The 17,208-nt window shown below is 39.6% G+C and overlaps 2 protein-coding genes across 4 annotated transcripts in view; both read right to left on the reverse strand.

Annotated features, from left to right (window-relative positions):
• Positions 1-843: 843 nt before the first annotated feature.
• sel1l (SEL1L adaptor subunit of SYVN1 ubiquitin ligase) lies at positions 844-11,192 on the reverse strand. Its single transcript, XM_028605754.1, has 21 exons — positions 10,614-11,192; positions 10,424-10,461; positions 9,501-9,696; positions 8,369-8,536; positions 7,889-7,994; positions 7,203-7,365; positions 7,006-7,059; positions 6,782-6,841; positions 6,615-6,696; positions 6,324-6,478; positions 6,043-6,099; positions 5,861-5,929; positions 5,357-5,434; positions 5,004-5,066; positions 4,654-4,741; positions 4,255-4,403; positions 3,956-4,121; positions 3,554-3,628; positions 3,196-3,368; positions 2,896-3,024; positions 844-2,720 (listed from the first exon to the last, which is right to left on the reverse strand). The coding sequence occupies exons 1-21, from the start codon at positions 10,699-10,701 to the stop codon at positions 2,448-2,450; spliced, it is 2,430 nt and encodes an 809-aa protein (XP_028461555.1). The 5' UTR covers positions 10,702-11,192; the 3' UTR covers positions 844-2,447.
• A 1,258-nt stretch (positions 11,193-12,450) lies between these two features.
• arhgap18 (Rho GTPase activating protein 18) overlaps positions 12,451-17,208 on the reverse strand; it is a 20,473-nt gene continuing 15,715 nt past the window's right edge. For all 3 annotated transcript variants that reach the window (XM_028605351.1, XM_028605350.1, XM_028605349.1), the window contains exons 12-18: positions 17,156-17,208; positions 16,975-17,057; positions 16,681-16,887; positions 16,202-16,336; positions 14,847-14,968; positions 14,681-14,736; positions 12,451-14,479 (exon numbers count right to left, since the gene is read on the reverse strand). The exon at positions 17,156-17,208 is cut by the window's right edge and continues 107 nt beyond it. In XM_028605351.1, coding sequence (XP_028461152.1) covers positions 14,388-14,479; positions 14,681-14,736; positions 14,847-14,968; positions 16,202-16,336; positions 16,681-16,887; positions 16,975-17,057; positions 17,156-17,208 — 748 coding nt within the window. In that variant the 3' untranslated portion in view covers positions 12,451-14,387. The remainder of the gene's footprint in view (positions 14,480-14,680; positions 14,737-14,846; positions 14,969-16,201; positions 16,337-16,680; positions 16,888-16,974; positions 17,058-17,155) is intronic.

Consider the following 17,208-nt stretch of genomic DNA (forward strand, 5'->3'; position numbering starts at 1 on the left):
TAAATACTTCGAGGCCTTGTGGTCATAGTCTGCCTGTTTAAATGATAAACCAAATGAAATCCTATGAGAATTGGATTTTTCTTCTTACCCACTTTCTAACAATGACAGCATTTGTATGTTCAGTGCTAAAACCAGGTGTACACAGTACCTTGTTGAGGGCCTCCTTGCTGTAGTGTCGTATCCCCTCCTCATACTCCCACCACCAGTCGTTGCCTTAAAGAGGATTATTTCCAAATTGTCCATTTGAAACATTCCAATAACACACATTTATCAATGAAACAAGTAGTTTTTCCTTTGACAATCCTTTACAGCACAAAAGTAGGCTTTTTTAAAAGGCACATCAGTCTTTACTTATGATCTGATAACAAAACACACATTTATATAACATTCTACACACTGTAAACAATCTGTCTAAATTAAAGGCCCTGTTTCAGAGGCTGTTGTAACAATAAATATAGCCCCACAGCCTCACGTGTGCTTTGCCCTCTTGCTTGTTCTAGCACTTACCTTTGACAGAGCAGGACGTGAGCATACATGTTGCCACGGCGATCCAAAGCCACTCCATAGTAGTGCGTATGGGCCAGTCAATGGGTCACCCCTACAGAATGCACAATGTGATGCTCAGCTTTACAGCGCTGTCACTTTGTCTCTCCCACCCTCTAAAGCGGAGTGACACCCTGCGGGTCCACTGAGAGCCATTCGATCAATGTCAGCAATACAATAGCTCATACCCAATACAATACCTCATAACAAGGTTTCACAGGTTGTCCACATTACAAGCTTTGCAACTTAACGAATAACCACCATAACAATGAAGAAAAAAAAAAACACTCTAAACAACCATTAAATATCCATATATCATTTATTATTTCTTTATAAACTTGTATTTAGGATGGTAAAAATGCAGTCTTCTCAACAATCTTAACCAGTGATTCATTTTAGAGAAATTGTGAGTAGTGTGGGTGTCAATGTGTGAATGCAGGAAACCGTTTGGAATCACCGATTGTTTCCTTTTTGACTTCATACACTACATGCAAACGTATCGGGAGATCAATTCTCAATAGTTCTAACAACAAGCATATACCGTGGAACTGAACAAATGGATTTTAGAAGGGAAAAACTGCATGTGGCAAAATCTGAAGTTTCTAATTTTGTTTTGATAAATACTGTATGGCCTAACCATGGCTTCATTTGTCAGATTTAGGTCCAACTGAGCTGAAAAGTGTAGGCAGGGATCCAAGTTGGATTTTTGGTGAGTGGGTGGAAATTCTCGTAACAGCTACACGCCACAGCTACACACGCACGCACTGCCTCAGCTACCTTGAGGCTTAACTTAAAAAAAAAAAAAAAAAAAAAAAAAAAAAAAAAAAAAGGCAGATGTGGGATGAGAGGAACTATTGAGCTACCAACCACTAGAATAAAACCAAAGCCTGTTGATGGGAAAACATCCCACCAACATAGAGTACATCTTCAAAACTGTTCTTTTCCTTCCACTGGACTGTATACATCCCACAGATCAGGCTATGCTTGGAGACGTGTCTGTATGCATTTTTAAACAGAATCTGCATCAGGGCTGAGGATTTGGTGAGAGCTTAGTGGCTTTATCTATCCAGTACAGCTTTTTCATAGATTCCTGTAAACCACTAAACAGGTATCTGTTCTCATTATACTGACGTAATTACATTTTAGCACGGTTACTAATGCTGAAGGAACATTAATTAATCTTTCTCAGTGAATTGCAGGTATGAAAAGGTACAGAACCGACATATTAACTAAACAAATAACCAATTAATGGAAAAGGTAATGCAAGATTTGTTCACCCAAGTATCTGAAAAAAAAGGTGCCTAAAATTAAAGTCTGCAAAATGATCAGAAAAAAAACATGCAAAACCATGACTTGCTTTACCAACTAGACCAGGTCTAGCAAATAAAAGTATTTGAATTCACATTTTGCTGCCTGATTCTTTTTCTAAATACTGCGCTAAACTAGGATTGAGACAGTTCCACTTAAGAGTGATTTTCTCAATAAGAGAAATAGGAAGAAACTAAAGCACATATTAGATTCCAACTCTTTTGACTATGTTGATTAGTCAAATCCAAAAAGCCTTTGATTTCGCAAGCAAAAGGCTATTTCCATGGTGAGGACACGGGTGCTTCTGGCAGTATCCTGAGTCACAGACTAGCAAGTCCCAAGTCTGTGTTCTGTAGCATTGTCGGTAAACACCCCCAGTGTCTTTCTTCAGCCCAGGACCAGCATATATTTTTAATGGAGAAAGGGAGATGTGAGACTGCACAGTTCAGCAGCCACCTCAGTCTTCTTTTAGCATGTTGAGTAGGAGAGGTGCTCAAACTAGCAGGTATTCAGCTAGTAAGCACCAGCTGCTCCATGGGGCGGCTGGCAGAGCCTCTTGTCTGTCTTTCACTGCCCTCGCTCCGTCTGGCTTCCTCTCACTGCTGCTCCTCTTCCTCCTGGGCCGGTTCCTGGGCTTGTGTTTCTCCCTGTCCCTGGGGCTCGGCCTGGGCTGGGGACTGTTCCTGAGGTGGTCTAGGAGGGGGCGCTGGGGCAGGGGCCGGTGGGCGAGGGGGAACTATGATTTGGTGTTGGCGTTGTCTGTAGGCGATGACTGTGCCTAACAACAGGGCGATGACGGTCATGAGGTAGAGGTCCCACTCCGGGCCCAGAAGCTGGTCCAGGTCCACCTGAGAAATCAGGTCCTTTAACTAACAGGAGCCAAAGCCAAATGGAGAGAGAGGATGGAAGACAAAGACGCATATGATTAATTTCAGTTCCCCCTGATGACATAGCTTTTAACTTGGTTGTATTATAGGTTTGACTTTCTTTTTCAAAGCCAAATTGTCACAGCTCCAGCTTGAGAATTTAAGATGAAGTACTCACATTAAAATCCTGCAGGTACTGCAGAGTGTAAACCAGGCCCAGCTTGCACAGGGCCATAAAAACTGGGACCTGGGCATCAGGACTGGTTTCAGCGGCCATGTCATAGAAACGCTTGGCTAAATGGATGTCCTGCAGAAAGAACCACATGAAGAAAAAAAAAATAAATTCTGAATCACAAATCAGTCCAGTGACGGCATTAGCTACACTCTGCATTCATAAATCAATTTGACTAAGTGGACACGAGTGAAATGCTAAAAGCAAGCTGATATTTAAGAGTCACCGGTGGAACTCTGTGCCCACCTGTTTGATGCCCAGGCCTTTCTCATGCATGTAACCAAGGTTAAACATGGCCTGGGCACTGTGCTGCTGCTCTGATGCCAGTCTGTAGTGGATGACAGCGGTCTCGTAGTCCACATCTGTCCCGTAGCCATAGAAGTGGTAGTCCCCTAGTTTTATCCTGGCCACAGTGTAACCTGGGAATGAGAATTACGTGTGTGAACTTTCATCCCAAGTAGGGGGTTTGGTTTTGAGCAGCCAAAGTCAACTAGTGTTCTTAATGAGACGCAATCATAGATGCATTCCTGATTGAGAAGATATGCTCAAAAAAAATCTGGCACAGATGTAAAATGGATGAGGGACTGAGTGTGTATGGACTCACCTTGTGCTGCAGCTCTTGTCCAGTGGAGTAAAGCACGAGGGTAGGTCTCATTCTCACTGAAGATCTTTACTCCTTCTGTTTGTTACAATCCATACAAATACAAAAAGGAGATTCAAAAGGTTAGGATGTTACAGCTCCCAAAGTTGGTAGTTTGTCAAATACTTTTGGGAAATTTGCATAATAAAAAACACACAAGCATGTTTCCCAAAATTTGTTTCACTAAATCTATTTTGCCATTGTTTACCACAAAGTCAACCAACCGTGATTAAACAGTTTGCTAATAGAGACGTTAAGCCTAATGTAAACCCTAACTGTTTCATGGCATTTGGACCTGATGTGCTTTTCACTTAAACACACTTTCTTTCCACCCTGGCATGATACTAATGTCCCGGTTTTTCTTACTCTGGTCCAGAATGAAGGCCACGTTGCTCTGGGCCACCTCGTAGCCTTGCTCAGCCAGCAGCAGATACTGGACCAGCGCAGCGTCTGTCTCACCCTCCTTAAAGCTGCCGTAGGCCGTCATGAGACGATCTGACCAGCGACCACGTTCACACACGTTCTTGAAAAGCTGCGACGGAGATACACAGACACACAGTGTGACAGACCAAAAAAAAAATAAAAAATGAAAAAAACTGTCTACAGTGGCGAACAATGATGTCACAATCAAGAAAGAATGGAGCAGCTGCTCCAGGGTGCCTCACCTCAACAGCAGTGTGGCAGGAGCGCATCACACCTGTACCAGTAGCATGCATCTGGGCCAAGTTGTAGAAAGCCAGGATGTGGCCAGCCTGTGAGGCCAGGTTGAAGAATTTAAGTGCCTGCTTGTAATCACGCTTCACACCAATGCCATCTGAAGAACGACAGGAAGAAGAGAAAGACAAAGACTGAATGGAGGAGAAAAGAAGTTTTCTAGTCAACAACAGAAATGAAAATGATGTGAAGAAGGGCCAGTAAAAGAAAGATTATTCAAATCTTCAGATTCAGAAACAATATTTAACAGACAGACAGACAAGGAAACAGGAACAGCTATGACAGGAGGCCAGGACACATTGTGTACCACAAGAACAAACCATGCACAAGACTCCGCTGTAAACACTCACTGTAATACATGGTGCCCAGCTGGAGTTGTCCGTCCACCCAGCCCTGCTCGGCTGCCTTCTGGAAGTATTTCAGTGCCAGCTCATAGTTCTGAAGACACAAAACACACACATTTTAAATGACTGCTGTGATTCCAGCATGGGGGCACTCTGCTAGCTTGTTATCAACCTCGTAAACCAAACGACTTCACTGGGATTTAAATTTCAGTTTTTTCACATTATTCCTCGTGCCAAGAAAGGTATCTGCCAGGTTAGCAATACGGAGTAAATTGTACATTAAAATGGGTCTGAGAGAGTGCATCTTATAACTTAGACAGGATTTTAAAAAGGTGCAATGTGTAAACGTTTCTCACCACTGGGACACCTCTTCCATATAGGTAGGCCATGCCCAGGCCACTCTGTCCCACTGGATTACCCTGGATTAAAAAAAAAAGAAAGCAACAAGTAAATAAAAAGGGTTGCATCCAAGAAATTAATGACAGTGAATGACACGTCAGCTAAGAGGTAAAAGTGTGTACAGTAACAGAAAGCTGTTCCTCTCCAGAATATTTGGAGGGCTGCTTTCCCCTACAGGAATAACTAACTGTAATGATAAACATCCAGACATACACACAAATACACATACAAACACTAAAAGGGTAAATTACCAAGTCCACATAGAGATAAAGATAAAGATAAAGACATTAGTCTACAGCTTTGTTCTTACCAAGTCAGAGGCCTTCTTAAAGTACTGCAGGGCTGTCTCGTTGTTCTGAGGGATATACTCGCTGCCTTCGGAGTACATCTAAAAAGGACAGAAGGATTCACAGCTCTTAGAAATCACTTGATGCACGGCCTCAAATACAAAGGCACTGCACCTCCCTCTGTTAAAAACGGCAATGCCAAATCATTGGCTTCATTTATTTTGGATCCAATGTAGACCATCTCTCTGCTCTCCAACTCGCAGACTGCTTCTCCCAAGTTCTCACACAGTATGGGCGACATATTTTTAATATTTACAAACAGAGAAGTGAAGCAGATGGGTAAAAAAATAATACTATTTAATACTACTATTTGATTTTATAGGCAGGGGACACTGACACAGCAAGCTTGTCAGTATATAAAAAAAAGAAAGAACTGTAATATAACTTTCTCATTACAAGCAACTAAATCACCACCGTTCCCACAGGCTAATAGAGAGACAAAAGGGCACGACAGACATCTCCCCCACCTTGCCGAGGAAAGCCATAGCATGTGTATTCCCTGCATTTGCAGCCTGGTTGAAGTAGTCATACGCCCTCTGTTGGATAGGAAGCATCAGAAATACATTTACTAGTGCAAATTACAATCACAAAAATAAAATACATGAATCTTTGAGAAAAAAAAAAAAAAAAAAAAAAAAAAAAAAGTCACCTGATGATTCTGTTCTACTCCACGTCCTCCATGTAGGTGAAGCTGACCTAAACCCACCTACCAGGGGAAACAAATCACCTAGTTAACTTCAATGACATACAATTCGTATTTGAAATATGAAAATCACATTTCAGATTGATACTCTATATTCTATACACTTCATTTAGATTCATGTACTGTATAAGACACCTCATACTCTCAGTGCAGAAATAGGTTGTCATGAAAGAAAATGGTTGCTGCATGGAACAAAGGAACACTTATTGCTGATGACACTAGTTTACCTGAGCCTGGACATCTCCTTTCTCAGCCAGAAACTGATAGTACTGGATCAAGTCCTCCTCCAACATCCCACTGGTAGATCCTGGGTTCTCCACCTCATCCAGCAGCCTGATCCTCTGCACCGCTGAGCCCCCCGTCAGGGACACGTCACTGGCCACTGGAGGTGGTAGCGTAGTGTAGAGTGAAGAAAAAGCAGATGGAAGAGAAATAGTTTTGATCAGGTTATTTGCCCAGAACATCACACCTGAATGTTATATTGTTAAAAAAATAATAAATAAATAAAAAATGCTCACCCTGATTTGCCACAAGCCTGTAGTGGGTTAGTGCTGACTCACAGCTCTGTGGAACACCCACACCTCCCCAGTATCTGTAGCCCTAAAAAAAACAAGAGGAAACATTTTTTTATACTCAAGACATAATGTGACTGTGCATTGCTCCACTGACAGACAAATCAACTCACCAGGATCATATGAGCTACCAAGTTTCCACCCAGTGCCCCAAAGGTGTAGTAAACCAGGGCCTGACAAACAAAGAATGTATGCAATATGTGAATAATTGTTGGAAAACGAGAGACATTACATAACATTATTTTCTCAGATGGATTTCTCCAAAGTAACTTGCAATAAGTACATTTACAATAAAGACATAACTTCAGTCATACAGAATAAAAAAATAATAAAGTACCTTAGCCTGACTCGAATTAACTCCAAGTCCTGCTGCGTACAGAAAGCCAAGAGCCTGTAGAAAAGTAAACAAAGCACAGTGTTACACAACTGATTCTCTAAGCACAAATAAACAGCATATCTGATAAGATGTCAGGCCAAAAGGGCTTTCAACACTTTTCTCAAGTGACACATTAACATTTTGGATGAGATCTTCACCATCTGAGCTTTAGGCGAGCCCTCCATAGCAAGCTTCTCAAACATTTCTTTGGCCTTAGTGACGTTCTGGTTCATGTAGTCTCCAAACAGCATGGCATACGCCACCTTCTCCATGGCTTTCTGGTGGCCTTTCTCTGATACTTTCAGCAGTTTTTCGTATAATCTGAAAATGGTTGGATAAGCAGAGGTGGCGTGAGAGAGATTGGATTGACACAGGCATAATTAAAATTGTGTGTACATAACAACAGCATTGACATGACAATCTAAAGCAAATAAGGATGTGCTGAGCAAAGTTGCATGGTAATAAAGCACACAAAATAGATATAGCCATAACTAAACTAAATGTGCAATCAAATCAGGTTATGTTGTCTGCTAGATACAGAATAAGTTTCACAAGATTTAATTTGCTAACAAAAAGACATTAAGCTTGAAAAAAAAAAGTAAAAAATAAATAAAAAAAGAAATGGAGATAAGATCTACCATCGTTAATGTGGTTAAATAGATTAAGCAACATTTTGTAATTTCTTTTCCTAAACAAAATCACGCAATCTTTGTCATAAGACCATTTTTTATAAACCTATTCAAAGGCTTCTTGCAAAAATACAGATGTCTTCAACACAGAAGATTTAAAAGCAGGGTGGCTGATAAAAAAACAATGAAATAAAGCAGAAGAAAAAAAAACTAACTCTTTCTTCTGGGCCCTCCTGTTGGTGGCATTAAGCATGCGTAGGACAGTCTGATACTGCTCCTCAACCTCCTCTGCCTGCAGTCTCTGCTGTGCCTGCTCATCCGCTAAGGGATAGAGAATGAGAAAATACAGAGGAAATGAAACGCATAGTAATTCTGGAAATGAAACCATAATGCGCTCTCAGGGTGGATTCAATCATCAGTTTCAGTAGCTGTTGAGCTTTTCAAAAGGCTTTTATTTTGATAAGGAAAAATTATAAGTAAACAAATTCTACAACTATTTCTCTTTATTTTGGCTTCAAACAGGGCTGCACAATGTATCTTTTTTTATCGTTATCGCAAATCATATCACATATTTTCCTCATATCGTGCAGCTCTAGCTTCAAAATAAGACACTGAAGGTAGTTTATAGCTTTGTCATTTTTGCTTTTGATAAGTGTTCACCTTATGACAAGCAGGCTATTAAGTTGAAGACTTACTCTCACAGAAACCCCACTTCTTCTCCTGGTCGTAGTCGTAGACTGTGGCGCACCACAGCCGTCCATCCCCCCGTCCATCAGTGGTACAGTCATAGTACTCCTTCCCCTGGAAGAGGAATGGGAAGATACAGGGCTCTCCATGGTCTGTACCTCCATTCACCACAGGAACTGTGTAAAAAAAAACCAATATAATTTAAATAGATCATAGACAAAATAAAAAATAAAGTGAAAATAACTGGATATAGTATGATTTGGTCATGTCCATTGAAATCTTGGTTTTCAAACTTCATATTAAAGAAACAAAGTGTTTTAATTCTAATAAATGTCAGTAAATGTCCATCTTTATAGAAGCTCAATATTATACTTGTGCAAGACAGTTGCAGGAAAATTACAATCCCACAACTAAAATGATGTAACAGAGTGCAAGAGGAGCCACAGGTGCAAGGCGCTGTTCATTTCTCATGGGCTTTATCTGTTTATCTACCGTAATCAGGCGCTACCCTGACACACATGTCTTTGCTCAGAGTGAGCAAAACTCAAAACAGGTTAGCATGTCAAGACTCAACAAAGCTCACAAAATAAGACAAGACAGTCTTCATTCTCAAAAACAGATGTGACCTAGGACAAGGTGAAATCCTAATAGGGAATTGAGGAGTCAGTAAAGCTACTGTCAAACTATCACTGCTACAGGCCATCATAATCATGATATTCTAGGGGTGTCTACGTGCAACTGCATGCTGCTGGAGCCATAGTTTCTAGTGTAAAGTTTCATAGCTATTCCATTCATTACTGGCTTTAATTGGGCAGGCAAAACCACTCTACTCAAAAGTCTGCTACCACAGACAGAAAATATGCCAGCTCGTGATTTTTGTCTCACACAGACATTTGGAGACACACGCATAAGCCAAGAACCATGACCAGAAAAAGCAGAGTGTTCAGTAGTTAAAACAGAGGTGCTCAAAACTCAATTCATAACATTCAACATACTATGTTGTGTGTATGTTTAAGGATTTCAAGTAGCTGATCGGACTGAGTGCAAAGTTAACTAACTAACCAGTTGTGATTCTTTTTTTCTGGCTGCACTGCATGAAGTTCATACAGCTCACGGTTTGAGCTAAATTTTAGTCCTTACCCTCTTTAGGTTTTTCCTCAACTGGGGGAGGCTGCTCCGGCAGGTCCTCCTTCTCCTCTCCCTCCAGTCCATCACCATGTGACTGTTTCTCCTCTTCTGCCTGGGAGACTTCATGACCAGAGGTCACAGAACCCCCAGCCACAATTCCTGATGCCAGACGGATGTCTTCTTCTTCAGAGTCTGGATCATGGTAAGACTGGAGCCATAGACATGAAGTTATTGGAAAGGAACAGATTAAAGAGGGGAATCACATTGCATATCAAAATAGGTTGAATGAATACAATTACATAAGGCAAAAGCTACAGATGTCCGTTACAGAACATTTGTGATCTAGATTATTTGTAAACTTAACAGTGATTGTTATCTCTCAAAAGTCCTGCAACACTGTTATCTGCTCACTTCTTCTTTATTGCATTAGACACAGCTCAAATTTGGGCTCAAACATCGCAATTGTACTCATGCAATAAAAAAGATATTTAATGGGAGTCATTAGGAAAATAGAAATCACAATTTTTAGAGTCAGCACCTGAACAAGATAGATTAGTTTTTCTCACTGATACATTTAAACATAACCGTGCCTCCTAAAATAAACTAAAACATCTGGTTAACATCAAGGTGAAGTAGAACATATAAAATGTGCAGTATTTTAGCAAATAGCTTGGATAGGCTTAAATCAACTGCTGTGGCAGTGTCAACATTTCATGTAGACAGATAATAACACACAGGGTAAGGCAATACATGCCAGATGCAATCCATAAAACCCATAAGACACTGGGCAGCAGATAACATCCCAAGCAATTATACCAACAGCTGTTAGCATATTGGTCTGCTTTCAACCACATCTACATTTCTAACAGAAATCGTTCATCCTCAAGGTTTGGTGTGCTAACTTCAAGACAAATATCAAATAGCTCACGAAGTACCTTTAACTCTGGTCCGTCATTGCCGTGTTGCTCTTCATCTGAAAAGTATTAATATGGCAGGAGTAAACAGAGTGTAAACTTGAGATGGACAAAGCTGTTCGCTAAATATAATCAGCAGCTTGCAACAGTTTAAGAAACGTAGACACTTATGTCCGCACAGACATTAGCCAGTTATATATTTTATACTTACCAGCGGTTATTCCTTTGACGAAGAGTATCAGCAGAATGGTCAAAAAATAAAACTTCCTTGCCGTCTTTAAATACCTTTGATAGCCCATTGTTGTTGATGTTGACAAGCTAACAATCTGCTAGCTGTAGCTGCTGCTATTTCTATCACCAAACATCCAGTTACAGTTGAGTCACACTAGTGTTGCATAAATAAACTTACACACATGCTCTACTAAACGGAACAGTATCTTCTCTGGATAATAGTAGCTAGTTAGTTGATTTGACTACTGTAGCTGTCAAACAAGCTAACACATGCAAAGCTACGCTAGCAGGGTGAATGACGTTTTACGTTAACGTTAGCTAACAAGCTAGCTAGTGTTAACGTTACATAGCCGCATAAAAGACCAACCAAACAGCTCAATACTTGCAAGAGACGCAACTGCTCGGTCTAAAAAATGGTTGCCTAATACCTCTTGATATTTCAAAACTTCCGAGTTTAACAGCGACATGCAAAAGCTTTCGACTTCGGTTTTAAGACTAGGTTTGTATTAACCAAATACTACTTAGCTGGCCATATTAAGCCCCTACTACTGATCGACACTTCCTGTTCTCGCAATTTGACCAATCACAGGGCGTTTAGTTTTACAGTAGCCAATAACCGTGCGACAGAGAAGTGGCAGCGAATCAGTTGCGTACACAATTATGTTTCTAGTTGACTGGTTTGTCCCATACAGTCAATGGTTTGTCCACGACACCAAAACAAGTTGTGGTGATGATAACTAATTACCTAGAGGCGGTTGCTTTTGGCACGCTATTACTAGCACCATAAACATAGTGAAATATATATAAACAATTGTAAAGTTTTCTGTTTTGTAAATAGGCCTTGAATGTATATATTTTTTTAATGCTTCTTATTTTCTTAATATATTGTATTCTAATTTATTTTGTCTGTCTTTTTGTATTCACTGCTTTCCTTAATTGCTTCATAGATTTGTTATTGTATTATATTATTTACCTAGCCCATGTTATTATTATATTCTAATATGTCCCCTACATTTTCTACCTACTGTTTTTCTTTAATGGAGCCTCCCAGCATGCTTTTCACACGTATACTCGTACTGGTCATCTTGAATCTTGTTAATTATAAGGTTGATATTTCAAATGTGAAGGAAAAGCACACATAATTATGTGTTTTACTCTGCACTACTGTCACTTTTCTTTATGACACCAAAACGTGGATATTATATAACACGGTATCGGGCCTTGAAGGAATTCAAAGATTTCAAGGAAATAAATCTAAGGATAACATTTTTATAGTTTTATGGAATGCTTGGCATCAGGTAAAGAATAATAAATAAAAAAATACCTCTCATTAGTTTATTTTAATATGTTTCTGCTCCTTTCTGAATTGGCTGCAATATTGTTCGGTTGCCTAATGGTTTCAGCAGCTTAAAAAAATATGTTTGTATTTAAAATCAAAACACTGTACGGCCAGTCTTGGATATTATTGCGCTCAGGTTTGACTTCAATGGCTACCACAAAGAGAGGTGATGCTCTGTTAGGTTTGGTGTCTGTCTCTGATCCATGGTAAACCAGTGCACTATGGCTAAGGCCCTATAAGCCCCACTAAAACCATTAGCACTCTGACCATTTGACTGACTGGAGCCATTTGTTCTTACAGGACATTATCAGGGCTGTCAGCTGGAGAGAGGGTACTGTAAGGAGGTTTGCACATTTAACAGTGGAGACTGAATTCATATGACCCAGAGAAATGAACCAAAAACACACACAGACACAATGGTATTCAAAGTCACCCACATAATTGGTCTTTTCCACACATAAGCACTCATACAAGCAGATGCTGTAATTAATAACTGCATGTTTATTTACAGACTGCTTTAGTGGTCATTTCAGAGGTGGTAATAAGACAAAGACATCATTTTTTGAAAAATCAGAACATTCACAGTAAACAAGATAATACAAGGCAGACAGTTACTTAGTTTATAACATTTTCAAACAGGGACACATTATTTGTATTCTACAGCTTTCCACAAGAGTAATATCCGTGATGTTTGACTTTGTGGTGCTAAAATGATCTTCCACAGGCTGTTGAAACTGTAAGAAACCACACAGAATCATATTAGACTTGTGTTGAAAGCCACCAGAAGCACAGCTATGTGCCGAAAAGATAAAATGGAAATTTTCTATTCCTGGATTAATACAACTTTCCCCAGTGTGCTCTATCAACTGATCCAGACTGTCAAAAGCACAGAGACAAAAATCAAAACCGCAAAAGCCAAAAGTATTAGTGTCCACATACTTTTGGAACCCATCATGTGACAGCGTATCATTGAAGGCCATTTATACATTCACCCATTTATTTTTGGTATATACATATTAAATATCTTTAAAATGATTAAGTATCTGGTACAAAACTTGTAAGACAATTGATGAATTCCATGGGAGCAAACACATAGGCTACTATATACAGTACATATATAAAAATGTGTTTGTTTACATTTGTACACTGGCGAGTAGCAGTTTTTGAAGCTGAATTACACGTTAACATACTCAAACATCAACGGTTTAAAATGTTATAATGTACAGCAGTATTATTGTACCCTAAAAACATTGATGTCATCATAGCATGTTCTGGTTAGCTGTCAGTGACGACATTATTATGAAAGGTTTTGGGGTCACTATTGAGGTGTGCCACATAAGGGGCCCCTCCCTCACATATAACTTACAGTACAGTAGTACTTCATCACCTCTCCCGTCTCTAAAGTCGACCATCCAGCTTTTAAACCCCGATATGCCCATTTGCTCCAATGTTCATCCCTTTCTGGTTACAATTTAAATATTGCTCGTGTAGTATTTAATTATTATTTAATGTATATTGTTTCCTATTATTTAATGTATACTCTGTATGTGTGCTGTGTGTCTGATATTTTTGCTAATGCAACACCATTATTTCCCATTTTTTTGGGATCAATAAAAAAAAAAAAAATCTATCTAGTGCTTTGATATAGTCACATTAAATATTGTGACCACATATAATTTTTGGGCTTTAAATAAAAATAAATAAAAGCCAATTTTCTTAAAAGTATTTGTACAGAAAATAGACCTAATATAATTGATTAATGATTTAATTAGATTTGATATTTTATTACCCCAAACTATATTATGTCAGCATATTACTGAAGACACAACAAAGTGATTAGTAGCAATAAATCACAGTATACAATTGCAATACTTAGAGTATCACATACTATTAAGAATCACATTGTTGTGGCTTAATTGCTGGGAGAAACAGTGTATTTCAACCACAAAATAAAAGTGGTCTGTCAGGACTCCACAGACAACAAGGTGGTTTTATTTCACCTGCTCAACTGTCTGATGCTTTAGGCTAATGGTAACTGAGGCCCAAAATTCCAACATAAGGCAGAGTGGAAAAAAGTCTGTGTTGTGGAATATCCAAGCACATATTTTTTCTTTTTCTTGTCTTACAATGTGGTTGTTAACTTAAGTGGAAAAAAATGCAACGCAGATTATCCCAAAAGGGATTCATATAGTATGTTTTAAAACTGCCATTGGACTAGTTGTATTTTTTGGCAGTTTTCAGGGCAAACCAATGCAACCACCACCACCAACAAGTTGCTACAATCAAACTGAGTCTGAGTACATTCAGAACCAGCAGAAATCACAGAGATCCAGGTGCCGTCTGCTCTTAGTAGCATACATTGGGGAACATTTGGAGCAGTCCATTATCCAGCAGGGCATGATGGTAGGAACAAGTTTATCGCTGCACAGCTTTGATGACCCATTCTGCTGCAGGGTTCAGCTGGAAGAGGTCTTTCATGTAAGTTTCCCCATCTAGACATCTCTCCTCTGTGGGAGAGAGACACATGATGTTGATATGACTATAACTATGATGGATTACTGCGCTGTGGGCTTTAGACAGGCCTACAACAGGAAGTACATTTTTTTCCCCATAAGGGGCACTGTTGGCTCACTAGCTGGGTTATCAGCAGATAATATACATCGTCTAAACATTGTAATTAATCAGATTTTAGTAGGAGCAGAACTTACCAATGTTTCCACCAATCTCATAGAGACACAGCTCTTCTCGTTTCACTGCCACTAAACTGGGAGGACAAAGAGAGAAAAAGCAACATGAAGAGAGGACAGACCTTATATAGCCAAAAGAAGAAAAAAAAATACTGTGTGTATGGGCAATGTACACACAACCCATTACCTCTCTTGGCTGAGGAAGCGTGTTAATACATCAGCAGCCTGCAACTCTTCAGTAAGCTGAACTGCCATGGACACTTTACTGAATTGTGGTGCTTGAACTCGAATAAATCCCTGTGAACTCTCCTGGTTGTGAACACAGACGGAGACAAACCGAGAGGGAGAGAGAGAGAAACATACAGTCAATCACACCGCCAAAAACACTGTCCTCGTCACACACAAACACTCGCATGAGACGAGGACTTCAGACCACAAGAATGTGGATTTTAGGGCTGTCCTCGAGTAAAGAAATTCTTAGTCGACTAACCCCTATACGATTTTGTCGACTAATCGATTAGTTGATTTAATTGAAAGAGCTGTGCGCTTTGAGAGGTGGTTAAGACTAGAAAAGCACAATATCAATGTAGTTAATTAACCATCTGTAAAACTGAGTTTCTCCACAATTAATCCTGCAAAAGCACCACTTTAAATCTTGTGTTTACCATAAGTGTGCCCAGAAGTTTCTTGGAAATAAGTAATTAAGCATGAATAAGCATAAAAAATGAGTAATCGACTAAAGAAATCTTAGTCGACTAAGACCAAAACGACCGATTAGTCGACTAATCAACTAAGAGGTGGCAGCCCTAGTGGATTTGTCTGTTTAATAAACTCCAAACACTGTTTGGCCTCAGAGCGCTTAGCTGAGCATGCAGGGTCAAGCGTTGCCGTAGTTACGGTCATTGTCAAGAAACCAGTACTCACTAATATGCTGCTATATCTAGCTAGTTTAGCTATCTTTCAGTATTATAACACAACAGCCTGTTTGCCAGACAAACAATATAATCAGTAAATGTGTGTGAAATTTTTTTAATGTTTTTTGCTCATTGGATATTACTAAATACATCCAATTAAAATAAATATACTGTATGGAATGGTGAAAACCATTGCACTATTGTGATAGGGATACATATCTTATGACTGGTTGACTGACTACCCTGTATTTGGCTCCTGATGCCCACATGTTGCACCATGGATAAAATATACCAGGAACAACAGTCCTATGCATCACCACTAGATGTCACGGTTTCTCAATATACTGTATTGAGAAATACCATATGATACCATACCATATGATTAGTTGGTATCAAATTGTCACTGTTAAGGTTTTTATGGGGTCTTATTATTTCAATTTCGCTATAATTTATTTATCTAGCCCTGCCATAGAGGGTCAGTATTAAAAGATGGAGGTTTATTTACTGTTGTTATTGGAGTTGAGGCATACAATGCTCTACTCTGAAACAAGCTGGATATGGGTGTCAACTTAACGACTCAAATCAATATGTCGCTGACAGCGACATGAACATGAATTAAACCCCCTACCTCAGAGACAGCTTTATCAGATAGTTTGTCAGTGGTAATCTTCTTCAGCAGCTTTCTTACAGCCTTCTCTTTATTTGGTTTCCGATGGCTTTCCATGTTTTGTTGTCTGACCTGGGTCATAATGAACTTGGGGATCTGAACGAACGCACACACACACACACACACACACACACACACACACACACACACACACACACACACACACACACACACACACACACACACACACACACACACACACACACACACACACACGATAATCGTAGTACACACTGTATCATCCTCCATATTTAATGAAAAAAATAATGTAGATGCTTTTTTAACATTATTTCTTAATTATGCATTAAAAAATAATGTTCTCCATTGAGTTCAACTATATGAGTGTTGACATGGACACAAATGTACAGTTTGTTTATAGTGGTGACTTGAATGGCAGAATATATCAAGTGAGAGGGCTTTTTTTTTTCTTTTATCCTTACGGTCCACAGAAGATTCTGGTATCGGATGAGCAGCCGGACGATGTTGGCTGTGCTAGTTGCCATGGAGAACTCCTGTTGTTCTGTAACCTTGGAGCGGAAACCTTTGAACATGAAGATGTTGGGTGCCATGACAACAGAGACATTGTTAAGAGTCATTTTATTCTTGGCCTGGTGGTCAATCACACGCTGGAAAAACTCCACTAGTGCCTGGGGGAGCAAACAGAAATCACACTTACAACCGAAATAGTCAAAGGTTTCTTATTTATTGAAATTTCAAATTCAGTGTGCATTTACCTTCAAAGTGTCCCGATTGGCCGCAGGTAACAGAAGGACCAACAGGTTCAAAGCCTGCAACTGCTGCTTCTTTGTGGGGAGCTCTTCAAACACATACACATGAGTGCTTAATGCAAGTAAATGTGGCTGCAAAGCGCTTGTGATTAAGCAGAATACTTTCATGAACAGATGCTATACATACTGTTGACAGCAATAAATGCGTTGAGGTACTCCACAGTCAGCAGTGGATGGGGT

This window comes from Perca flavescens, chromosome 18 (genome assembly GCF_004354835.1).
Source record: "Perca flavescens isolate YP-PL-M2 chromosome 18, PFLA_1.0, whole genome shotgun sequence".
NCBI classification, from domain to species: Eukaryota; Metazoa; Chordata; class Actinopteri; order Perciformes; family Percidae; genus Perca; species Perca flavescens.

Bases quoted from the DNA above. Each gene is read 5' to 3' on its own strand.
- sel1l (XM_028605754.1), bottom strand. From the start codon at position 10,701: ATGGGCTATCAAAGGTATTTAAAGACGGCAAGGAAGTTTTATTTTTTG. The intron at 4,742-5,003 runs GTGAGAAACGTT...TTGTGTCTTCAG, and splicing joins ATGGAAGAGGTGTCCCAGTG to AACTATGAGCTGGCACTGAA. The intron at 4,404-4,653 runs GTGAGTGTTTAC...GTCGTTCTTCAG, and splicing joins GCTGGGCACCATGTATTACA to ATGGCATTGGTGTGAAGCGT.